Here is a 27503-nt window from a genome sequence, read left to right on the forward strand (position 1 = left end):
ATCACATTATGCACTGCTCGTATCCATCGGTTACGACCACCCTATAATCCAGCAGCGGTGGTCGTGCTTGCACGCTATAGGAAAAAGTGCACGCCAAAGGGTGGCCAGGACTACAGGAGCACGCATCGGCCGGTGCTGTCTCCTATAGATTGATAGCATGACCACCACTGCTGGATTGCAGAGTGGTCATAACCATGGATATGAGCAGTGTATAATGTGATGGAAAAAATAATCAAGCCAACAAGGGAGGCAATATGGAGAATCACAATACATTAGTAAGTGCCTCGTATTAACTTTCTCTACATGATAAATGCCATTTGCTGAAGTGAGACAAACCGTGAGGCATGGAGGTACTAATGTAATTAGACTCTGTGCCTCACATTAATACATGCACACAGCATAAAGCACATACCTTTCAAACTGCAGGAAACCTCCTGCAGCAAGATCTTCCTGGATGCTGATAAGTTAAAGAACCTTTGATTATGCCGTCACCCTGTGACCAGTAACAAGTACATGTTACTGGTCACATGGAGATGACATCAAACGTCAGAAAACACAGTAAGAACCAGAAAAAAAAAACACCCACTCAACATTAAGGGGGGGGAATTAATATTTACAGAAATAATGCAGGGGAGGAAAAAGATAAGGGAGAGCTGATAACTGAAGAACAAGGCATTTTGTCTGTGATAAGATATACAATAAAGTTTCTTATATTTACCTGTACTATTGTTGTATACAAAGTTGTGCTCATATAAATGGGTTTTATGCAAATAATGCAAACTTTCTAGTATATGTCAGTTCCTCAATATATCCAAGTGGATAAATAAATTAGGGGCATAGATATATGGAGTACATAAATAGCAGTGGGATCTGGGCACTAGTACTAGAAGGGGCCCTGTCAGCCACAAAAGACACTATTATTATAAAGGACATATAATTGAAGGGGCCATGTTTCGACTGGTGCCCAACAGCTTCAAGTTCTGCCTATTAATACAATTAAGTGTAGCATTAGGTATGCACAGGTTTTCTGCCGTTTGTTCTCAATGTTCTTATTCAGGTTGTTCACATTCACTAGCAACAAAATAATATCTTGAGACCCCTTTAGGATTCGATGATAAGCATGAGTAGCCTATCAATGGGCATAAAATGTAGATGCGCGTGCGGCAGAATATACCGGTATTTGGGGAAGGAAATCTCTACTACTAATCTCTTGTGGAGGCGCTAAACTGGATGAAATGGCTGCTGGAATGCTGAAGTGCTCACCTCATGGTAGGTAGGTAGGTGCCCTACTGCGAGTTTTTTTAATTTTTTTTGTCTTCTCATGGAAAGTGCACCAGATTAAATAAAAAAGCAATTGCGCCCTACTTTCTTTTGCTATTTCATAAAGCAGGATTATAAGAATAATGCTGTAGAGCCCTACTGTATGTACATATATTTTAGAGGTAGGTACTTCATGCATGTAAGACAGTTCATTCTTGCCTAGTGTGCAAATGTGTTTTCTGTGACAATTCTTTACAACAACAAAAAAATCTACTTTCTTTGACATCAATTGGCATCAGTTCAAAAAAAAGGAAATTCATGCTCTCTGCACGGATTAGTGTGTAGCCAAGAAATGGCCCAAAAGCTTTTTAACAGCTATTTGATGAGAACGCTCTTATCCTTGTAGGTGTTAGCAGTTCATATTGCACAGGTTATAGGTTAGCTCAGCTTCTTTTTGTATTGTTATTCAAGCATGAGAGAATCCCAGAGAGTTGCGTTACAGATTATCACCAGTAGCTTGACTTCTCAAAGGTCGGAAGGTTCGCTTGCTGTGAAAGAAGAGAAAGTGGAAATGTAGCTTGTAAAACAAAAAGGCAGGAAAAAAAAGATAAGAGCTCTCTCCTCACATGCAGAGTAGAAAATCAAAAATGAACTAAAGCAAATCCCTTCATCATTATTCATTATTAAAGGGCCCTTCATTCCATGGCGCTGTACATATGAGAAGAGGTACACATACAGAATACGGACAATTGCACTAAGCATGAACAAGACGAGTTACAGACTGGTACAGAAGGAGCGAGGGCTTACAACCTTCACTTACCTTCTCAGATCTTTGAAGATACAGTGGCATATAAGCATAATAAGGCATAGGAGCAGTACAATCTAAAAATAAATGAAACATATCTGCCACACATGGAGTGCTTTCCCCTATACTGACCTCTAGTGCAGGAAGAGACCGTTCAATACCAGCTGTCCCTGAATGGCAGCTCACCTGACATGTAGAAGACTGGCACTGTATAATGCCATTTGTAACTGCACTTTTATGTGGAGCATAATATGTATTTTACCAACCAACATATTCTGTAAGGCCTTAGATTGATTGTCATCACTCACTGTCCCCATATAAATTCCAAGTTGACCTATCAGTAAGTGGCATACCAAGTGGAAACCCAAGAAAACACAGGGCGAACATACAAACTCCATGTTGCCCTTGGTCTCATTCAAGCACCAGAAACCCTCGTTGAAAGACATCAGTGTTAACCACTGAGCCACAGCTTGTCTAACAATAGTTATTTAGGGCAATGTGACTAATCCTGTTTGGGGGACACTGCAGCTGACAATGTGTGGGTGCTATTGTAGTAATCATATATTTAAAAGCATGTACCATACCAGATAGAAGGGTTACTAATAGTGTTGAGCGAACTTCTGTTTTAAGTTTGGCGTCTAAAGTTCGGTTTCCGGTTAGCGGAGAATCCCGATATGGATTCTGAATTCCGTTGTGGTCCGTGGTAGCGAAATCAATAATCGGCCATTATTGATTCCGCTACCACGGACCACAACGGAATTCGGAATCCATATCGGGATTCTCCGCTAACCGGAAGCCGAACTTTAGACGCCGAACTTAAAACAGAAGTTCGCTCAACACTAGTTACTAAAAAGGTTTTTGCCCCATTCCGAATTTGTCACACTTCTAGTTTCAGATCATAAAACTACTTTTAATATTAGACAAAAAAAAAATTTGACAAAAAAAAATGTTCATCTATTTAAAGGGTGCAGAAAAAGAACCAATGCTGCGGATATTCCAAAATTCCAAATTTACTGAAGGACATACGGCAACATGTTTCGATGTGGACATCACATCTTCCATACGCCATAAAACATAGATAAATGACACTTGACAGGGTATATATAGCTGAAAGAAAATGGCGACCTTTGATCTGCCAAAAAAAACATGCAAACAAGGCACACAAAATACTTAAAAAATTATTAATAACTGAATACTTATATAAAGTGCAAATTAAAAGGAGTACGGTACATTGATTGTAATATACTGCATTTTTCGCTTTATAAGACACACTTTTTTCCCCTAAAGTGGGAGGGAAAGTCAGTGTGTCTTATAACGCGAACCTGCCCAGAAACATGGCTGCAGTACAGGCGGGCTGAGTGAGGACCCAGCGTGTGTGCAGCACCGGCACTGCACTGCACATATCAAGAGGCTGGGCCCGGCCCACTGTTGGAAAAAAAGATGGCAGGCAGGCGGCACATTGCTGGCTGATAACTATGAGCGCACCACCAGCAAGTGAAGCGGCACCCTCTAGGAGAAGTGTGGGGCAGGCGGCAGCCATTGAAGCTGAATGCTGCCAGCCTGCATGTCTTGTCCTCTGCAGCCGGGATCACGCTCCGAGGCAGAGGAGGAGCGATTCTCCCTCTCCTCTTCAGTGCCACCCTGCATGTTGAGCTGATGTTGGCGAGTGTGCCGGAGAACTGCTTCTCGGCTGGTTCAACCAATTCACTTAGTCAGTCTCCCGCCTGGCCACTTGCCGCTGCCGTAGGATAAGAAGAAGGCCTCCGATCCCCCAGCAGCAGTGCAATCCTTTGGGACTACTGGACTCTCTTCACCTGAAGTTCCTGGGTAAGTGACAGCCAGGATATGAAGGGGAGCTCAGGAGCCTAAATATGCATGAAATGTGACCATAACCCCCTTCATCCATAGGAATACGCACATATTTTAGCACACCTTTTGGTTTCAAGTATTTTTATCTTTTTTTCCTTCTCTAAAACCTAGGTGCGTCTTATCATCAGGTGCGTCTTATAAAGCGAAAAATATGGAAGTTAAAATGAGAATACATTTTTATAAATAAATATATAAAGAGAAAAAAAGGTAATATGTGACATCAAATAACAGTGCAGTCTAAAATGCTAATTCTACCATGTCATGTCAAGACCCCCGTTTGTAGACAACTCATTTTATAAATCCAGAAAGATTCCAGCTTCTCAACTTCAAAAAACCCCAACCCTCCAAAGTAATGTGTGCTTTCTCTACATTCACCACTATAGGACTTCTGGAAATAGTTGAGTGCGCTCGGTTATATTGGGAACTCCCATAGCAGTGAGCGGAGAGGATGCTGCGCGTGCACTGTGCATTCTTCTTCACTTCAGGGGCCCCGTTAGGGAGACAGGATTGAGTCCCAGGAGACTCTACACAGGGGAAAAAACTACTCTCAACATCCACAGTGTGGGTTCTAGAGGTGGGTACCCATGTCTGAGATCAGTATAACCCTTAAAAAACTGTTGTTCGGTCTACCTGGCATTATGTGAAAAAGTACTCCCCCCTTAGCTATTAAATCAACCAGTTAACCAAATTCAAGTGACAACTCTGTTCACTAGCGACATTACCGTGTGATTACTGCCAGACCTGCAAATCTGAACATCACTTACATGGAACCTGTCTGACAATGCCAAGCAGTTGAGTTTAGAGGATCCCAAAAATCAGCACATGATGTCCCATTCTTAAGAGACCCAAATACTAATGCAAAACAGTCCCTGAAATCTACCAGTCTGGAAAGGTTTACAGAGCCATTTCTAACGCTCTGGGACTCCAGCGAACCACTGAGAGCCATTATCCACAAATAGAGAAAAACCTGGAATAGTGCCGTTAGACCATACAGCAGGACAGATCAGTTCACAAGCAAATTTATCTCTAACATAGTAGCATAGTACATAAGGCCGAAAAAAGACATTTGTCCATCCAGTTCGGCCTGTTATCCTGCAAGTTGATCCAGAGGAAGGCAAAAAAAAACTGTGAGGTAGAAGCCAATTTTCATCACTTTAGGGGAATTAAAAATTCCTTCCCGACTCCAATCAGGCAATCAGAATATCTCCCTGGATCAACGACCCCTCTCTAGTAGCTATAGCCTGTAATATTATTACACTCCAGAAATACGTCCAGGCCCCTCTTGAATTCCTTTATTGTACTCACCATCACCACCTCCTCAGGCAGAGAGTTCCATAGTCTCACTGCTCTTACCGTAAAGAATCCTCTTCTATGTTTGTGGCTTAAAGAGGACCTTTCATGGTTTTGTATTAATTGAGATAAATACCTTTACTTGTGGGGTACCCCCCTCCCGCTGATGCTGCCACCATGCCTGATTTTTTTAAAATATCGCTCCTGCGGCCCACTGCGCTCTCCGCTTTGATTGGATCATGGCACAGCCAGGGAGAAGGAGACGCCCATTGAGAAACCCTGGTGTCTCCTCCCTGTACCGATGCTCAGTATTAGCATACTGAGCACAAAAACTTCAGGGGGGTGGGCACAGCGGGGCGCAGGAGCGATATTTAAAAAAATCTGGCAGGCTGGCAGCATCAGCGGGGGGTACCCTGCAGGTAATGGTATTTATCTCAATTAATACAAAATCATGAAAGGCCCTCTTTAAAAGAGACTAAATTAAAGATCCTGGATATAATCCCATTGGAATTCTGCGACAAGACCTTAAATGAGTTTTGTGGGATTATATCCCTCTTGAACTAGCCAGCAAGTGCACAATTGCAGCCAGTGACTGGCCTCAGCAGTGATGTGTCCCCAAGTAGCATGTGACCAGCCGTGAAATGCCACTTAGGATCAGCGCTGAGTCCAGTCAATGGCTGCAGCAGAGAATGTGAACCCATCTGTGCCAGGACAGAAGTTAATAGGCAAGAGCAAGTGAATATTACTTCATTAAAGGGGTTGTCCGGGTTCAGAGCTGAATCCGGACATACCCTTATTTTCACCCAGACAGCCCCCCTGAGGCCAGCATCAGAGCATCTCATGCTCTGATGCGCCCACGTGCCCTGCGCTAAATTGCGCAGGGCACAAGCTTTTTTGTTTTCAATAACACACTGCCGGGCAGCAACTTCCGCCCGGCAGTGTGTTCGGTGACTATTTTACTGGCTAGGGCAGAGCTAAATCCCGCCCATCAGTGCAGGTGACGTCACCGGAGTTCCTGTCAGCCCCATGGAGAGCCCCGGTACGTCACCGGAACTCCTAAAAATGCCTTTGCCCTGCGCAATTTAGCGCAGGGCAAAGGAGAGCATCTGAGCATGAACTGCTCCGATGCTCATGTCAGGGGGGCTGCCGGGGTGAAAATGGAGGGATGTCCGGGTTCAGCTCTGAACCCGGACAACCCCTTTAAGCACCACACACTCCGGGGGCTCACTAAAAGTAATCTTGGAAAACCCCTTTAAACAGCAGCTCATACTACGTAAGCAAATTCTGCAAAGAAGTGTGGACCAGACTTCCTTCACAGCAATGTAAAAGTCTGCAAGTTACGCATTTGTTTGTAGTTGTTATTACCAAGCATGGCATACCCTGTCAAATTAGGTTTAGTGGGGTATTTACTTCTTCACAAAATTTTTCTCTTAAAGGGGTTTTCCGGGTTTTTAATATTGAAGAGTGCGGCCGTCTTTTAAAACAGCTGATCGACGGGGGTGCCGGGTGTCAGACCCCCACCTATCTGATATTGATTACCCATCCTGAGGATAGGCCATCAATATTAAAATCTCGAAAAATCCATTTAAATATATGGCATGATTATTTAAAAGCTGCATTTTGTGTTTAAAAATACTTGGATGATTTGAAAAATGTAAATGTGACAAATTAGCAAAAATAGAAGAAATTGGGTGAGGGGCAAAATAATTCTGGTTGCACTGTATGTTTTTATGTTAAGTTCTAAAAAAAATAAAAAATTATGAACACAGAGGCTACTTTCCAGTTTTATTTTTTATGCAATCCAGAAACAAAAAAGACCAACTGTATGGGTAAAGATATCATCGGCATCTGTTATTTATTGTCCAGCTAAAGAAAAGTCATTTCATCTGCTTCGAATGAAAATAGATGCAACTTACTAATAGACTTTCATTGAGAAAGATCCTTAAATGGGTTACGCTATGATTGATGTAAAAAATTAAAATCAGACATCATATAGTATATTAAAACCTCTTTCAAAGCTAAAACCAGCCCTGTACCTCACATGGAACCAGATATCTCCCCATTCATTGCTCCAATTGTTCTGCTAGATTAATTTCAGGTTGGAGGCTCAGGGGGCATGTCCTTTCTGATGCAGCTCTTTCCCTGCAACTACCACAGAATATGGTTAGTGGCAGTTGAAGATTTAAACTGAGCACGTGTGACCACTTCAGTGAGATGGACGGTTTCTGGCTGTGCTTTACAGGTTAAAATATAGAGATAATCCCAAGTGTCCTAGATGTGAGGGAGACACAGCAAATTTTTTACACCTTATTTGGGATTGTCCCTTTCTTTATTCTTTTTGGGATCAAGTGCTGTGGAAAATAGAGGCTAAAACGGGCATTATGTGCCCTTTTGCAATAAGGGCTGTGATTCTGGGTGATCTGAGTGAGGTAGAGATATGTAGGAAAAAGCTTATCAGTAGAAAATGAATGCTTGCTAAAATTGTGGTGGTTCATTACTGGTGTACAGAAAACTCCCCCCAAGATGAGTGAATGGGAGAATTTGATCCAGCTGGTCAAAAGATATGAACAGATATATTACAGAACGAAGAGTCGCCCCTATGTAGGGGAAAAAATCTGATATCACTGGACATAGGATTGTTTTTTTCCTTCTCTCTCCTCTTTCCTGGCGGTTACGTGGGTTTGGTAAATTACTTCTGAGAATAATTTACATTGAATATGTGGAAAGGGGTCAGGAATTTTAGTAAAATTGATTTTAATGTATTTTGAACTTTTTGATATTCTATAGAGAGAAAAAAAATAAAAAAAAGGACTGAGAAATAAGAAAAAGAACACACTGCAGGTGCCTTTATACATATACATTTTATTAAATAGCTCAGTGGTTATATTACATTTTTAATTACATGCAATTACAAAAGAATTCAGACCCAAGTGCTGGTTTGAAAATGTAGAATATTTTTTGTGGGACAACCCCTTTAATGTCAGTTCCCAGCACCTCTAGTTCTACATACACTTCTACTCTACTCTTTGTGTCTGTGATAAGATAGCGGGGGGGGGGGGGGGCTCGCTGTCCAGATCATTTAAAAAAAAAATGTCAAAAAAATTACATAAAAATGGACACATTATTGCCAATTTTAATGGTTCATCAATAAAGAATACTAATTCTGGCTAGAACGGTATGCAGCTCTTTTCCCTAGCATTCTGTTTAGATGGGACAAGTACTGCAATGGGTAAGCTCTACCTTTGTTAGATTTCAGTAAAAAAATTGTATTGTGAAGTTTTGGGTGTTTTTGGAAAAATGGCATTGCGCACTGGAAAACAGGGGGTTAAATGAACTGGAAAGTACTATACAGGCAACATAAAGAAGTTTTCTATAAGAAAGGATTTGATGGTGGTAATGATATACTACATGGCAAATAAAAATGTAAAACAGCAAATAAATTATTTAAATAAAGTCTAACTACTGTAATTTTAATTATTTACATAAAATCTAATAATGTTGCCCCACAGAATACTTTCCAGATGAAATATGTTTGGCAGAATTTTTCTCGGGATGTCAAGAAGAGATTAGTTGGCAATGACTTCTCAGCCGGAACAAAAACCTAATTTAACGGCTGTTGACAGACTAACTCTTTAATGTCAAATAATACCACTATAAAAAGTATACTGAAGGACGCAGAAAAAGGGCTAAGTGATCCGTGAACAGAAGTGCAAAAAATACTCCAGAAAAAAAGGTTACTTTTGGAGGGTGATGAGATTTAGGCAACGCTAGAGAGGAACTTGGGAGCCATTAAAGTGCACTTCACTCATCTGAATAAACCCATTGTGGAAAACTAAAGAAATATTACGCTCCTGTATGTTATATGAGATGAAGAGAAAGTGACTATCAACGTGGAGCGTTTGTCATCCAAATCCATTTCAATCACCCATCTCTGAAAGATGTATATTTCTCCGCAGACTCGTGTGACAATGGCATACTGTCAGCACATGCTTATGGGTTTTCACTAATGGGTTACAAATTTACTGTACCTTACACAAGATAGAAGCATTAACATACAAATTCTAGAAAAAAAGCCACCCATATGGGTCATAGACGCATAGCTACCTCTTTGTGTCAGCTAACTACATAAACGTTGCGTCATTTAACCCCTTTCTTGACCAGGTGCATTTTTTGCCTTTTTAGTTCATGTACAAGCTATGAATTCAGTTCTAAGTTTCAGTTTGGTTATGTAAATTATTCGTGAGCTTTTTTTTTTTAGGCTACCTGCGCATAACAGTGGAAAAAAAAAAACATGGCCATCTGTCCATTTTTAATGGTCATTTTTGCATCCGTTTTTCATGGCTGTTAAAAATGGATGGATTTCATGTTTTTTTTTTTTTTTCTTTTCAATAAAATCCCAACCCCTGCAGAATACACAATGTCCTCCAGAGGTAATAATATCCCACAGCTGTAATAATGTCCCCCATAGTGGTCCTCAGCTGTTTTTTTATTATTTATTTTTGCAGTAAAAAACAATAAAAAACTGTCACCTTATCCACTTGTATGCACAGGGACAGTCGATCCTCTCTTGATTGTGAAGGACCTGTGCTAATCGTGATGACGTCACCGCGTGCTCCCAGCATGATCGTCTGGTGACGTTATCACGCTGAACGCAGGTCCTTCGGGAGGTCTTTCACAATCAGGAGCAGAGTGACTGCCTCTGCAAGTGGATGAGGTGAGTGACTGTTTTCTTTCTTTCAACCCCTAAAAGGCCATATGGAACTAGCATACCTGTTCTTAACGTCCGTTAGACTGGTGCACTCCAGTCTACGCGGCCATTAAAAACAGTCCCTTTGATTTCAATAGGGTCTGTCTGTTCTGATAGGTCCTATTTTTGTCAGCTGCTTTTCACTGGCTGTTTAAAAAAAACGGCCATGTAAAGAGCCCCATAGACTTTAATTGGTGCCAAAAATGGCCGTGTGACGGCTCTTACTTAAAGGTCCGTCACACGGCCATTTTGACGTTCCTGCGCATGCAAACTTAGGGATACACTGAACTTTATTTTTGTCATTTTTACTTTAGAATTATTTAGTTAGTCTGTTTTTCACCATTTCTTTCATTTATTAGTAGCACAATGTTAACATAAAAATAAATTTTTTATTACGTCTCATTTCTATATCAGTCATTTTGATATAAAGAATGTATGAGTTTTGGTTGTAAAGTGCAGGGCTAGAAGCTGCAGTGTGGGGCGTGGTAGTGTTTTTTTATTTTTATTTAGATTTTTATATCTTCTTCGTTTTATTTTTTATTACACTTTGTACCCCCAGTAGGTGATCAAGGCAAGATATTTGGGGGCATTTAACATAACATTTTTTGATTGATGATTTCTGCTCTAACTGGGGCTGAAATACTAGCCCCAGTTATAGGGGGAATACAGCCCCCAGAGGGTTTACTATGCTTTGTCTCTGGGGTAAAACTCCATTATGTCTGCAGACAGCAAGGTTCAAGTAGGTGCTGCAAGGCTATTGTGATCTCCCTCTCCTAACAGCTCTGGTGACCACTGTGACTAGTTGTCATAAGCGCTCACATACCCTGATTAGTCTCCGGGGTAAAACTCTGTGATCTCAATGGGGAAAGAATGGTCATGGAGGTACTACAGGGCTATTGTGATCTCCCTCCTCAAACAGCTCTGAGGAGAGGGAGACCATCCAACTTGTACAGTCAGGTCCATAAATATTGGAACATCGACACAATTCTAACATTTTTGGCTCTATACACCACCACAATGGATTTGAAATGAAACATACAAGATGTGCTTTAACTGCAGACTGTCAGCTTTAATTTGAGGGTATTTACATCCAAATCAGGTGAACGGTGTAGGCATTACAACAGTTTGCATATGTGTCTCCCACTTGTTAAGGGAGCAAAAGTAATGGGGCAATTGGCTTCTCAGCTGTTCCATGGCCAGGTGTGTGTTATTCCCTCATTATCCTAATTACGATGATCAGATAAAAGGTCCAGAGTTCATTTCAAGTGTGCTATTTGCATTTGGAATCTGTTGCTGTCAACTCAAGAGGTCCAAAGAGCTGTCACTATCAGTGAAGCAAGCCATCATTAGGCTGAAAAAACAAAACAAACCCATCAGAGAGATAGCAAAAACATTAGGCGAGGCCAAAACAACTGTTTGGAACATTCTTAAAAAGAAGGAAAGCACCGGTGTGCTCAGAAACACCAAAAGTCCCAGAAGACCACGGAAAACAACTGTGGTGGATGACCGAAGAATTCTTTCCCTGGTAAAGAAAACACCCTTCACAACACTTGGCCAGATCAAGAACACTCTCCAGGAGGTAGGTGTATGTATGTCAAAGTCAACAATCAAGAGAAGACTTCACCAGAGTGAATACAGAGGGTTCACCACAAGATGTAAACCATTGGTGAGCCTCAAAAACAGGAAGGCCACATTAGAGTTTGCCAAACGACATCTAAAAAAGCCTTCACAGTTCTGGAACAACATCCTAAGGACAGATGAGACCAAGATCAACTTATATCTGTAAAGAATAAACCAAGGCAACTGGACGTACTATAGATTTCTTGAAAACGTTTCACTCGTTCTTCCAACGAGCTTTCTCAATTCTGAGTGACTGTACAAGAATTCTCTGGGAATAAATATGTAACTGAATCAACATCTGGTAATTATACCCAGCATGGGGTCAGAGGTCATTATACCTAGCAAGATCAACTTGTACCAGAGTGATAGGAATAGAAGAGTATGGAGAAGGAAAAGAACTGCTCATGATCCTAAGCATACCACCTCATCAGTGAAGCATGGTGATGGTAGTGTCATGGCGTGGGCATGTATGGCTGCCAATAGAACTGGTTCTCTTGTATTTATTGATGATGTGACTGCTGACAAAAGCAGCAGGATGAATTCTGAAGTGTTTCGGGCAATATCATCTGTTCATATTCAGCCAAATGCTTCAGAACTCATTGGACGGCGCTTCACAGTGCAGACAATGACCTAAAGCATACTGCAAAAGCAAAGAGTTTTTTAAGGGAAAGAAGTGGAATTTTATGCAATGGCCAAGTCAATCACTTGACCTGAATCTGATTGAGCAAGCATTTCACTTGCTGAAAACAAAAGTGAAGGGAAAATGCCCCAAGAACAAGCAGGAACTGAAGACAGGAACTGAAGACAGTTGCAGTAGAGGCCTGGCAGAGCATCACCAGGGATGAAACCCAGCGTCTGGTGATGTCTGTGCGTTCCAGACTTCAGGCTGTAATTGACTGCAAAGGATTTGCAACCAAGTACTAAAAAGTGAAAGTTGGATTTATGATTATTATTCTGTTCCATTAATTTTGCTCCCTTAACAAGTGGGAGGCACATATGCAAACTGTTGTAATTCCTACACCGTTCACCTGATTTGGATGTAAATACCCTCAAATTAAAGCTGACAGTCTGCAGTTAAAGCACATCTTGTTTGTTTCATTTCAAATCCATTGTGGTGGTGTATAGAGCCAAAAATGTTACAATTGTGTTAATGTCCCAATATTTATGGACCTGACTGTAAGTGCTATAATTAGTTGTCACATCATTCATATGCCCTGGCAACCATACTGATTGGTCTCTGGGGTAAAACTGTCATCTCAGCTGTCTAAAGACAACAGAGGTTTCTGAAGAAATTCATGTCCTTTACTCCCCATTCAAACGAATGAAACTGATTTTCAGTCATGGAAAAGTCTGCAACAAAATCTGCAGCATGTGAAGGCACTATCACAAGCCTGGAGAGCACTCAGACTGGTCTCAGGGTACAGTTCCATGTTCTTAGCTAGGGACAGTGGGGTCATGGAGCTCAGATGCAGCAGGGGGAGCACTTGAGTTGTGGACTTAAAATAATGTAAAAATCTAATTTTTATGCCTACTGGAGACTGTGGAAAATGTATTTTCCGCATATGATTGCTGGAATTTATGAACCTACTACATGACTACAGAATGACGGCTTGGTAGAGTGGTAGACAACCAGTGGCCCACACACATGAGGAGGAGGCTACAAGATGGTGCCCACTGATTGGCTGCTCACATGTAACCAATACTCTAGCGCGGAGTACGCAAGTGTTTGGAGGGGGGGTGAGTAAAGCTTTCTCCAAGGGGGAGGGGGGAAGGGGGAAGCCTCTAGCTGCTGGAAATACCTTAATGGAACAGAGGAAAAAAGGGAACATGGAAGAAAACTATTTTTACAGTAGCGATAAATTCACACATGTAAGAACAGGTGCAGTAACAGAAAACCCTGCTTGACGCTGCAGGTGTCCAGTAGTAGCAGCATACATTCCATCAGTCCACTAATAGGAGTACTGCTCAGTTTCGCCCAGTTTTTACTGGCGGAAAAAAGACTTTCCTTGCGCCAATGAGTAATTTTTCTTGGCGACAACAATAGGCTTATTAATAGCAGAAATAACACTTGTGTTGCCAATTTATTAATTGAAAGCTGCTATTTTTTAAACTGTGAAACTGAGTAGTAAATGTGAAAGGCCTTTCTCCTGGCCTTGTCAAGTGGTGATTTTAAGAAGTGTTATTCATGTACTAAAAGAGATCATTTCCAACACATATAGGGGAAGATTTATCAACAGTGGTGCAAAGGAAAACTGGCTTAGTTACCCATAGCAACCAATCAGCTTCAGCCTTTTATTTTTCAGAGCTCCTTTGGAAAATCAAAGATGGAATCTGACTGGTTACTGTAGCCAGTTTTTCTTTGCAACAGTTTGATGAATCAGGGCCATAAAATTCAGCAATAGTTAAATAGCTTGAAATGACTACACTCTACGGCACGCAATTTGGCGCCTCTAGGTTTAGAGCAATTATCTGTGCCTCGTCCAATAGGGAGTGTGGTTTTGTGGGAAAAGGGGCGTGGGTCAAAATGCAACATTTACGGTAACTAAAATTGCGCCACAAAATTCTGTCTCAAACTAAGCTAACCAATATTTGGAATAACGTTAGGCAAAAGTGTCTAGCCATTCACTAGATTTATCATCCAGACTGAGCCACTGAGATACATCTGGTGTACGTCTCCACAGCCTAGGTTTATTCTGTCTACAGGATTAGTACATATGTTCCGGTCTTATCTGTGGACATGAAGTCTATTTCTCTATTCAGAGAGCTTCTTTAAATTCACAAGTCTAGGATCAAACTTCTTTTCTGTGCTGGGGATGGGGGCACATCCAAGTAACATGACTACTGAATTAATCCTATACCCAGGTAACAATGGATGTAGTATACAAATTTGTGCTGTCTTTTGTTTTATGCTAACAAATAATATGCTACTAAGTTCCAATTTAGGGGTATCCGAGACTAGGGGGCTGAATACAAAAGCACACCACACTTTCCAGATTTTTATTTATAAAAAATTTTGAAAACCATAATTTTCTTTTCACTTCACATATACTTGCTACTTTGTGTTGGTCTATCACATAAACACCCAATAGAATACATTTAAGTTTGTGGGTGTAACATGAGAAAATGTGGAAACGAATGGGACTGACCTGCACCTATACCATGTCACTGGCCTGGGAAGAGCTGCAAACAGCTGACGGGAGCCTGGCCTCCACGATCAGATACTCATGACCTATCCTAAGGACATGCCATCAGTATTCCTATCCTAAGGACATGCCATCAGTATTAAACACTCGGGCAACCCATTTAAATACACTTTCAACCAAAAGAAAGGGTTAGGAACTAAGGGCTGCAATACTATCATCATAGCAAAAGGTCCCAGCACATTTTCAGACCTACCATAAGGTTGGGTCTCTTTGTTAAGTAAAACTCTTTATGAAGATATCCCAGTCAGACTGACATGTTTTTACAGGTAACAAAGTTTTTGGTGCAGCTAGTTTTAGCAATTACTCTACCGGTTTGAGAATCCTGCTCTGTAATGATGTGTGATATACACTAAACAGTATAGTAAAGACTGATCCATACCGCTTGCTGGACACACACGTATCCTCAACGCAGCCAAGAGAAGCTGAACTGGAAGCCAGTAGTTCCCTAACGTGGAAGCTTAAACCTAATACCTGGACAATGATTGATAGAACAGAGTATATTTCCACAGTGAGCGTGTGCAAAAGTCTAATAAAAACAGAAAAGGTGGTTAAACAGAAACAGGAGCTTAAATGGAACCTGTCGTTGTAAAAATGCAGATCAATCTACCGGCATCACATTGTAGAGCAGGATGACTTGAACAGATAGATTGAATCTTTTCCCAAAAAATAATAAACCAAACTTGCATTCAATTCATTTAAATTACTGCTAATTTTATGGTTAGGACTCAGGTAGGCGGATCTACTCATAATTGACAATTACCTCTGAATATGCACTCACTGAATTCACAAAAACGTTTAATATTCAGCAAATTTCTTAGTGCATGAAATTATAATGAAAAACTGTGCAAAAATGAAGATACAAAAAGAATGATTAACAGAATTTATAAAAAATCTGAAAAAAAATTGGTGGCACTTGGTAAGGGTGTGGTTAACAGCATTTGAGCTTTGGCGCAATTCTGGATGTTTCATACCAAAAAACCATGGGAAACATAACAAAAAAAGTTTTCTTGATGATGATCTGTAGCAGCTTTTTAGTCACAGCTGAAGCTCTCCATGGCCTACAGCTGGATCGTATGCTATGCCTTGTGCCAACATACTCTGGTGGCAGCATGCTGCCCAAGCAAATTTGCTTCCCACTGTGAAGCCACTGTTAACCTCTTTAGGGCAACCACCATACATTTATGGTGGAAGTCGGGGGGTTTAAACATGGCGTCTGCTCAAAAGTTGAGCAGATGTCCTAGCCGTAAGGTTTCTGCTGTTTTAAAAAATCAATTGTAACCACAGGATCTGAGAGTCTCTCCAATGGGAGCGCAGAGCTCCAGGATACAAACAGCATTACCCATGTACTATGCCAAGAGTTAGTAATTTTCCGGGGAGCTCCTGCCCTTACGCGTTGCTGCTGCCCATTCATAAAATGAGTACTCCGTACACCGCTGAGCTGTCAGCGGTGTACGGAGATCTGCATTTTAAGCACACTTTGAATGTTTCGCTTTAGGGATGTAAAAGTACAGTAAAAAGAAAAAAAATTATAAATACAGTACATATACTAACATTTAAGTGTATTTATTGTGCAAAAGTAGTAAAAATAAAACACTATATAAATTTGGTACCGGCGTAATAAACTGACCCACAGAATGTAACAATATTTATGCCTCACTGTGATTGCCTCATTCCATTCCCCCAGAAAGAGTTAATGAATGGGTTGTCCTCCCCTTATTAGGTGATGACTTATTTGAGCAGTGTTGCAGTAACAAGCTCAGAGCTCAGTCTACTGCAAAGTAGATGTACTGTCAGCTTCTGACGCTGGACTATTGTCAAACAGTTGATTAGCTGGTGGTAAGCGGTGGGGATAAGTCAATGACAGAGTCGAGCGAAGTTTTGAAAAATTCTATTTGGCCACTTTGTTGAAGTTAGCTAAGAAATTTGATTTGTTCCGAAATTTTGTTTAGAATTTTATTTGTTCCCAATATGCTCCCATTGTCTGATAGGTGCTGGTCCCACCTCTGGGACCTGCACCTACACTTAGAACGGAGCGGGGAAAGGTGGTGGAGAGTGCACTATGCATGCGCAGCAGCTCTCCATTCCTTTCTATGGGGCTGTTGGGCTATTTCAGTCGTCCCCGTAGAAATTAATGGAAGTGGTGGCCGCTAAAGCGCGGTGCTCTCCCTTTCACTTGTATGGAGAGAGCGCTTGGTGGTGGCTTAGGGTCCTCCAGCCACCACTCTCCCTGCTCAGTTCTCGGCGTAGGTGCGGGTCCCAAAGGTGGGACCGGTACCCATCAGACAATGGGGGCATATTCTAGCGATTTAAATCAATAAGTTATATGTATCCCAAAATGGTACCATTGAAAAACGCAACTCATCCAGCAAAAAACAAGCCGACATAGAGCTGACAAAAAATTCAAATGTTATAGTTCTTGAAATGCTTCAGATGATAAAATGGGAAAAATGCTTAGTTCTGAAGGCCCATAATAGGCTGGTGCTGAACAGGTTAATCTGTGGGGAAACCTGAGAGTAAGTGTTCAATTTCCTTACAGCGCTGCCACAGGAGAAATCGAGCATTAAACATTACTCACATAACTTGTCTGTGTAACGCAGGACGGGATAGGTCCTCTAAAGCAAGAGATGCTCTTTGTAACCACTCCCTACTCTGTTCAAGAGATGAGGATCCTGAACTGAGCCCCCTATATTAAAGGGGTTCTGCAGTTTGTTCAAACTAATGATCTATCCTTTGGATAGATCATCAGCATCTGACCGGCGGGGGTCCAACACCCGGGACCCCACCGATCAGCTGATTGAGAAGGCCGTTTGAATGGTGCTTAGCCCCGCCCAGGCCAGTTAATACAAGTCGTGACTTCAGTGGACCAGCAGTAACCAGTGAGAAGGCCGCGGCGCTGCTGAATCGGCGCTGCCTTCTCATACAGCTGATCGGCGGGGGTCCCAGGTGTCAGACCCCTACCGGTCAGATGCTGATGATCTATCCAGAGGATAGATCATCCGTTTAAACAAACTGCAGAACCCCTTTAACACAGAATTTCCTAACAGGGCGCATGTCCTTTAGGATGGGGCTACACACAGGGGTGGATTGGCCATAGACCCTACAGGAAATTTCCAGGTGGGCTGATGCCTAGGAGGGCCACCCAAGCCCTCCTCACGACCCCCAGCCAGGTTCATAACTAATTAATTATCTCTTTTGCACCTGACCAGCAGCCGCAGGTTCCCTCCTGAACTCTACTGTATTGAAGTCCTCAGGACAGCAATACAGTTGAATAGTGTGGCACACGTGGCAGTATTTTGTGCTGCACTGTGGTATTTCGTTCTGCTGGGGTGGTATACAGCTCTGCACTAGGGTATTGCTTGCCCTACCGACTGATGTTGCCCTGTCTCACCTGTAACATAAGGCCACTTTTACCTTTATTTCCAGGGCCACTTTTCGTTCCCAGTCCACCCCTGGCTACACAGCAACATCTGTTGCTCGACAGCAACTCTCAGAAAAGTTTTAGAGATTTGTTTCGGTTGTAAAAATGCAAACAAATCTCAGAAAAGTCGCAGAGGCACGAAACTTGCATTGCGGTCTATGGTGACAAAGTTGCATGGGATTAACGAAGAAAAACTAAAACTGTGTTTTTTTTCTTGTTCCTGTCATGTCGCAGTACCCATTGACAATCATTTGATGTGATGTTGCAATGCCGCATTACAACATTAATGTCAAGTGACACATGTGGCTATGTATCCCCAGTCTTAAAAGGGTGTTCCAGTTATAACTAAATTCTAAGTATTGCCCCCAGCCAGCCTGCCCCTGAAAAAGAAGATTAAAAACGAAGATGATTCATACTTACCTGCTCCAAGTCGTTCCAGTCCTCTGCGGTGCCACCACTCTCTACATCTTCTGCACTGTTTACATCTGGCTGGCTATGGTCATGGTCACATGCTCCACCCCAGCCAATGGCTGGCTTTAGTAGTGACCAGCCGTTGTGGCCATGTCACCACTGAAGCCCATTGGCTGGAGCGGTCCACGCACTACTAGAAAAAAAAGGCAGAGGCAGCGCAAAGGATCGGAGTGACAGGGAGAAGCAAAGTATGAATCCTCTTTTTTCAAGAGGCAGGGCATTACTTAAAATATTAATATAACTGGAAATCTCCTTTAAGGGCAGCAGATGACAGTCAGCCCTCATCACCTCGCCATCTTTTATTTTAACATTGTTGACACACATATACATTTTTATTTCCCTGGTATCTGACTGAACTGGCTTTGATAGTGTCCCATAAAGAGGTGCAATTGCGTTTTGTTTTTCAATTTCACCTCATTAATATTTTTCCAGCTTTCCCAGTACATCGTATGGAATATTAAATGGTGCCAGCAGAAAGTAGAACAGGCCCTCATACATCCATATGAACTGAAAAATAAAAATTATTGCTTTTGAAAGCCAGTCAGTAAAAAAATAAAATAAAATGCAAGAAAGGAAAATGCAGCAAGTAGGGGTTAAAGGGTTTTTCCAAAGTAAAAAATTGGCACAGGATAGCGGGTGATATAAAATAAAGAAAAAAGGCATTCAAAAAAAATAAATGTCGGATCAGTTTTTCCGGATGACACTGGAAAGACGGATCTGGCATTTCAATGCATTTGTAAGACGGATCAGGATCCTGATCCGTCTTAGGTTACTCTCACACTGGCGTTTCTGGGTCCGCTTGTGAGATCCGTTTCAGGGCTCTCACAAGCAGTCCAAAACGGATCAGTCCAGCCCCAATGCATTCTGAATGGATAAGGATCCATTCAGAATGCATCAATTTGGCTGGGTTTGGCCTCCGTTGCGTTTTTTTAGACGGTCACTAAAACGCAGCTTGCATTGTTTTTGAGACCGTCTGACTATGCGGAGCCTAACGGATCCGTCTGGACTTACAATGTAAGTCAATGGGGACGGATCAGTTTTTCACTGACACAATATGGTGCAATTGAAAACAGATCCGTCCTCCATTGACTTTAAATGTAAGTCAAGACGGATCCATTTTGACTTAGACTTTTTTTTTATGAATAATGCAACGGGATCCGTTATTAACGGATACAAGCGTTTGCATTATTCGTGCGGATCCGTCTGTGCAGATACAGGACGGATCCGCACAAAACGCGAGTGTGAAAGTAGCCTTACAAATGCCATCAGTTGGCATACGTTTTGCCGGATCCTGCAGGCAGTGCCGGATCACTCTGCCGCAAGTGTGAAAGTACCCTAAATGGGTTAGGGTTACAGTTATGACAATGATTGGTGGGGAGTTGTTTTGGGTGTTTTCATACAGTATGTAAAGGTTATTTAAATATATTTAAACACCACTGGGTGATTAGAAGGCTGGGTTCAACATGTGAGTGAAAATACAGTGCAAAAATACGATGCAGTTTTTGCTGCGTTTTCGTATCAAACACAAGAACGGAAACTGCATACGTTATATGCCATGGAAAAGCCAGAGAACCTCAACCTCTCCATTGCAAAAGGTGAAATCCGCTGGGGAGATCCACAGCATAAGGCCTATTGCACACGACCGTATGTCTTTTTCAGTGTTTTGCGGTCCGTTTTAAACGGATCCGTTGTTCCGTTTTTTGTTTCAGTTGTGTTTCCGTTTCCGTTCCGTTTTTCCGTTCCGTTTTTCCGTATGGCAAATACAGTATACAGTAATTTCATAGAAAAAATTGGGCTGGGCATAACATTTTCAATAGATGGATCCGCAAAAAACGGGACGGATACGGAAGACATACGGATGCACTTCCGTATGCATTCCGTTTTTTTGCGGACCCATAGACTTTAATGGAGCCACGGAACGTGATTTGCGGCCAAATATAGGACATGTTCTATGTTAAAACGGAACGGAAAAACGGAAACGGAATGCATACGGAGTACATTCCGTTTTTTTTGCGGACCCATTGAAATCAATGGTTCCGTATACGGACCGTATACGGACCGCAAAAAACGGCCAGTAAACGGGAAAAAAAAACGGCCGTGTGAAAGAGGCCTAAACGGACATGCTGCAGATTTTCAAATCTGCACCACGGGTCAATTTATGCTGTGTTTTTTGTATGCAGCTTGTGGAATAGATTTCTTAAAATCTAATCCACTTTGCTGGTGCGGTATACAATGCTGTGGATTTGCCGCATGAAAATCCGCAGCTATTCAGTCATGTGTGAACCCAGCCTAAATATAAAACTTCAGAAAATCAGCCCTGTTCACAGCGACTACTGCTTAGTATAGTTAGCAACCAATCACAGCTTTTTTCCATAGTGCTCTCGAAAAGGGAAAGCTGTGCTGTGATTGGATGCTATGGGCAACAGAAGTTTTTTTTTTTAGAAAGTTTTCATAACTCTGCACCATTGAGTGCTGTGTATGTGAGAATACAGAAGCAGTAACAAATGTTCTACCGTAACTGGGTAAACTATGTCTGCTCAGTCTTCTGTAGAAATCCAGTACCACATTGCACTGGAGCATCTCAGCTCTGTACAGAAAAAAGGGTTCCATATTTTTAAGACCAATTGAAAAAATGATTTTGAGCTCAAAATGAGTAAAATGCAAAAATTTAAGAAAATTGTCCCCAAAAGGTGCACATAGCCTTTCTAGACCTTAGCGATTTTTCGCACATGTTGGTTTAATAGCCCTAACATGTTGATTTTGTGGGCAGTCAAAATAATTTCTGTGCCATTTATTCATAACACCTTTCAAGGAAATATATTTTATTTTTTTTATTTGGGCTAAACTGTTCAAAATCTTAAAAATATATATTTTTTGTAATTATAGTTTTTTATTCTTTAAATTTGCAGACCGACATAAAAATAAATTATTAAAACGAGGACCTATTCAGGGGAACTGGCATGCCAAGGAATTGGACCATTTAATGAATCCTTGTTGGGGGCAAAACAAAAAGAGTATCTGTAACGTGACTACAATAAACTTCTTTTATTGTACATTCAATAGAAATTATTGTTTAAATAAAACCGTTAATGAGATCATCGCTAACAGTTTCTTATGTCTGTGTGGATGCTGTAAAGCAAGTATCTGAACTGCTTGCTGTTAAAAGCTCAGAGCAGCTAAACTCGCTGTCCAAAAAACTTAGAAAAAATAAAAACTGATTCAAAAAAAGATTTTTCAATGTAGTTTTATTTAGCAGTGAAAATATAGGCAGAAAAAATCCCTACAACATTATTGCAATAAAAATTTTAAAAACAAAGCAGAATCGAAAAATAAAATACACTATGAACAGCTAATATACTAATGAGACTAAAGAAATAAAGCGACTAGGTATGACAAAAAAAAGGTAAAACAAAAAAACAGAAGGCAAAATCCAGTAAGCAGTGTGCAGCAATCCACATCTTCCTAGACAAATAAAATTGTCATTCACACACAAATGACAAAATATTCGCACAACAGCAGTAAATTGTTTAACCTAAAAAAGACATGTAAATCTAGAAACACAAACAATTCCCTTGCTCAACATCCATGGCTGTTTGAAGAGATAAGACCTTCTCATCTACTAGCAAAACCAAATAAGTGGATATTTCGGGATACTTACTGGAAATTGGCAACTTTTACTGCAACAGGAATGTGCGGAAGCTGAGCTGCCCACCTCAGTGTCACATCCTGGTACACAAGTAGCATGTTATTATGGTTTCCGACCAAAGAGTTTATTGTTCCTTCACTCACTGTAAAATAACAAGAAAAAAAACTATAAAAAAAATATTTAATATAGAATACATTCAGACCTATGCATTTAGTTTGTAGTCTAAGAAAACTACATTTTGCCGTATTTATTTCCTGTAGCTTATATGGACCAAAAAAATGTAAAGTATTGCATGTAGCATTAGTCATGGAGGAATATATTATTGTCAGTACAGTACATTTTATATTACATGTGCTGAAAAACCTTTAGGATGATGTGTACATGTGTGCATGTAGTAACACACTATTTGTTGTAAATGCTGCAGTCAGTCCACACTGTACAGTATTTGCTGTAACACTGCAGGCAGACTGCTGACAGACTGACCACAGCATTTACAGCGAACCTTTGCTTCAGCAACTTTTATGTCTGTATCCCTGCTTTCTCTTACATTCTGAAGAGAGGAGGGTGGAGAAGGAAGCAGAAGATTTAGAGCGAGACACACAGATATGCTGCTAAAAGATCTAATAAGTTATTAGACTCAGCCCAGTGCTGGATTTACAGCTACACTGTTCAGTTCTGGTGTATAATGTCCACCATGATGCTGAGGGTGTACTACAGAGAGATAGAGAGATAGGTGAGCAGGATCTCCTCTTCTCTGTGAGCCTTAAATGAAAGATGATATAACAACTAGTCTGCTGATCCTGTCCCCTTCTCCTCTCTACATAAACATCTATGGATGGTATGCAATCTAATCCCTCAGTGAAGCTAAAAAGAAAAAAGTTAGTTGTCTCCTTTCTGGAGATTAATTTGATCAGTGAATTCAGACTGAATGCATGAGTGAACAATTTAGGAGATGAGGAGGAATGAGGCTGATATGTGAAGGAAGGGGCATTTTTCTCTAATGAGCTATATTACACAATTTCTTATCTTTGCTTGCACTATCGATTCATGCAAAGTTGTCTACAATTGGAGGCAAACTGTAGGACCACTTGAATAAGAAGTCAACTGACCTAACACTGATTTTGCAGTGTGTGAAGGAACTAAAAAACCTTGAAGACAGCCACAGAAGCTTAAAGAGATCATAAAAACAGCAAAGTATTGCACTTGGATGGATACTAACATGAATGGGTCAAATAAAAACTAATACATTTGATAAGCACACATTGTCTTTTGTATTTTACAGCATTTTAGGTAAACTTACTCACTATTCTTAAACTGGTCGCTTGAGTTTGTAGCCTTATGCTTTGGATAATATTTTAGGCCAAAGATAATTAGACACGCAAGCACAATTCTGGCTCTATACAGGTTAAGGGATGGCAGCTTCAAACACAATATATTGACTAAATGTTCTTATTTACTCTACTCACTTGCCAAAAAAGGTGTCTGCAAATGATCAGTAGGAACAGAGTATGCAGACAGCACATTGAACCATATATAAATTTGTACACCGGGTCCTGTGGTGCTCCAAACATTGCATTTCATTACTCTCCAACTAACCTGAACAATATGGAAGGAAGCAGCTTGGACTGTACTCAAGCTTTTTCATGAAGCGGATCTGTCCGTTCTCTTTGAGGCAGAAGAAGTTTCTCTCGCCAAGTACAAATATTGAGAAAACCGTGTGATTAAAAGAAACGATGCTGATATCCAAAGCCTGCTCACCTATGTTCAGGATCCAGTCGGCCTGTGGAAGAAAATGAGCAGTGTAGAAAATGAAGCACTTTAGCAGCTGCATATCACCTAATTAATGCTTGATGGTATCCAGACACATATTTGTAGATCATGAAGAGCATGCTGTTACCGTACCAAAACAGCTTTAAGAAAATACTATTTGTTATCGTTGGGCTTTCTCATTTCCATTCCACTCATTTTAATTATAAGAAAGTAAGCATACACCGTTTCAGACATAGACATTTTCTGAATCAACAATATATGGGTTTAAATTTTATAAATTATCTCCCTCTATTTCAAGGTCTTCTGCTAAAATTCACTAAAGTCTGGCAGGATGGATAGGAGGCAGCATTAGGGTTGCATAGAAACAAAGGCATCACAGATGTACATTCACCGGACATGGTAATCCTTCATTAGGCATGATTTCATATTGAGTTAACAGAGCCTTTTTATTCACTGGATAGAATAAAATACAAACCCGACGAATCCTCATTCAAAGTAGTTTCTACTAGGTCAAATATAGTTTCTACAAGTTTTTTTTATCTTTCCGAAAAATAAAATTCAAAAATGAATCTAGGGTTATATCAGGGCCACACCAACAATGAGGTGAGGTGAGTCTCCTGCCTGAGGCAGAATTTATGGAGGGGGGGACAGCACAATTAGGTAGCACTGACTAGTGTGCTGTAGGCACCTCACAAGAGTCACAGCTTTAACACTACTTTGTAGTGACAGACACAGAATTTCTGCTGCAGATTTTGCTGTGTTTTTTTCCCTTCGGTTTCCTATGCATTGAAAAGGGTGAAACCTGCGGTGAAAATCAGCAGCCTAAGGCCTCATGCACACGGCCGCTGTTTTGGTCCGCATCCGAGCCACCATTTTGGCCATTCAGCCACCGGACCCATTCAATTCAATGGGGCCGCAAAAGATGCTGACAGCACTCCGTGTGCTGTCCGCATCCGTTTCTCCGTTCCGTGGCCCCGCTAAAAAAATATAACATGTCCTATTATTGTCCGCGCTTTGCGGACAAGAATAGGCATTTATATTGAAAGCTGTACGTGCCGTTACGCAAATTGCGGAACGCGCACGGACGCCATCCGCGTTTTGCGGATCCGCGATTTGCGGACCGCAAAACACACCACGGTCGTGTGCATGCAGCCGAAATTGTGCTGCAGATTTCAAATCCACACTGAATGTCAATTTAGTGTCCATTCACACGTCCGCAAAATGGGTCCGCATACGTTCCACAATTTTGCGGAACAGGTGCGGACCCATTCATGGTCAATGGGGCCGGAATATGCTGTCCGAATCCGCATTTGCGGATCCGCACTTCCGGATCCACACTTCCGTTAAGCCCAAAAATGTAACATGTCCTATTCTTGTCCAATTGCAGACAAGAAAAGGTATTTTCTATGAGAGTGCCGGCCAAGTGCAGACCGCAAAATGCGAAACACACATCGCCAGTGTCCGTGTTTTGCGGATGCGCAAAACAAATACGGACGTGTGAATGGACTCTTATACTGAGGATTTATTTTGCAGAGTGTCAATTTCTTAAAATTACATCCACTTTGCTGGCATTGTAAAACTGTGGATTTTCCGCACACAAATCAGTGTATACGTCCTGTGTGGATGTACCCTTATACAGCGCTGTCACACACAAGTGTACAGACAGGAGCACTACTGTGGAGAAAGTTGTTGCTCCCCCATCACCCTGTTTAGGCAGTAACCAAAAGCACTTTCTTGGGCGCTGCTGCAGCCAAGTGGAGGAGGTTGGCGGGCAGGGATGTGTGAAAGGTTGCGGCAATATCAGCCAATTGGATAATTTAATGACCAGCAATGGGGTGTGGTTGCTGGCAGAGCAGGGGTAAACTAGTTTGGCTTTCTGACTGCCCTCTGCCCTGCATACCTGCACAGTTTGTGCGAAATTTAACTAGAAGTTTTCCTTCGTCCGGTTCTAAGCTGAAATATTGTGCATCACTGCTACTAAACAATCAAGATGCTGCGGAGCTCGCACAAGCACCTTCATACAGCTTATCAGTGGAAGTGTTGAGTCTTGGACCACACTGATGGGATATCGATAACCCATCCTAAAGGGAGTATTAGCGATTATCTTGCATTGTAAAGCCTGTATTACACAGGACGATTGAGCATGCGATGTTGAAGCAATCTCCAACGCAGCATGGGGAATAGCGATGGCTATGCTGTCTGGTGGTTTACCCGCGACAGATCATAATTAGACGGCACGATCTGACGCCGGGAAATCCTGATCTTTCAGCATGCTGAAACATATTGATTGCAATCGGCGGCAGTATGGAGGCTGTATTACACTGGTCGATTTTACAGCTGATAATGAACGCTCGTTAGTTATCAAGTGGCAGTGTAATACCGCCACCAAATGCCTCTTAAAAATCAGCTATTGCCGGCGGCAGATTGTGCTGTCTAATAGCGATCTGCCACCGGCAAACCACTAGAAAGTATGGGGATGAGCAATGGCATAGCCATCACTCCTCCCAATGCTGTGGAAGAGATCGCTGCATGTAATAGCAGCAGTCTCCTCTGCTAACGAGCAGGCTTTACACTGCAAGATGATCACTAACGAACGTTTGTTAGCGATTATTGGCCGAAAAAACGGCCAGTGTAATACAGCCTCCATACTGCCGCCGATTGCATTATAAACTAGCAAATGCTCGTTCATCGGGCAATCCAGATCCTTCAGATCAGGATTTGCCGGTGGCAGATCGGCAATCCACTATACAGCATGTGGACGAGGGATGGCATAGCGAACGCTCCTCCCCATGTTGCTGCGGAGATCGCTGCATGCAATAGCAATGGCATAGCGGAATAGCAGCAGTGTCCTCTACTAGCTATTTGGCGACTGACAATCGCTTGCAGCTTTGTGGTGTCTAATACACCCTTAAGACACGTCCAAGGTTATTGGGTATACAGTAATCATAATGAACCCTATGAGTGAGCCATCTGTAAATACAATGATACAAATCTTTTCCTGTATACCAGTGCATACTGATGAGTTCTGCAGAGTTCAATCATAAATCAACTCGGGTGGCACCACCACCACCATAACAGGGTCAACAGTACCCATGGCAATGGAACAGAAACTGTGCTAAAAAATATATATATTTTCTTCAAAGAGGGGCAAGGGCACTTTAAACACTCTTACACGATAATTTGTGGGTTAATGGGTTAATAAAAGTTTCACCTAAGTTCAGAAGATATATAGGACTGGGCATAAACACAGTGATCATTCGGCTGTAGGATAATGAAAGGATTTAACAAGGAGAGGAGGCGGAACTGGAGATAACACAGAAAGCAAAATCATCGGCAGACATGTTAAATGACTAGAAAGGTGGTGAATGATATGGGTAGCACGATACCACCCATTCAAAGATGAA

At 41.5% G+C, this 27503-nt stretch overlaps 1 protein-coding gene across 4 annotated transcripts in view; it reads right to left on the minus strand.

Moving 5' to 3' along the window:
- The window catches only part of BBS9 (Bardet-Biedl syndrome 9), a 484979-nt gene that overhangs the window by 282186 nt on the left and 175290 nt on the right, over positions 1–27503 (minus strand). For all 4 annotated transcript variants that reach the window (XM_040434317.1, XM_040434316.1, XM_040434315.1 and 1 more), the window contains 2 exons: positions 23926–24109; positions 22342–22471 (listed from right to left, as the gene is read on the minus strand). In XM_040434317.1, coding sequence (XP_040290251.1) covers positions 22342–22471; positions 23926–24109 — 314 coding nt within the window. The remainder of the gene's footprint in view (positions 1–22341; positions 22472–23925; positions 24110–27503) is intronic.

Source organism: Bufo bufo, chromosome 5 (genome assembly GCF_905171765.1).
Source record: "Bufo bufo chromosome 5, aBufBuf1.1, whole genome shotgun sequence".
NCBI classification, from domain to species: domain Eukaryota; kingdom Metazoa; phylum Chordata; class Amphibia; order Anura; family Bufonidae; genus Bufo; species Bufo bufo.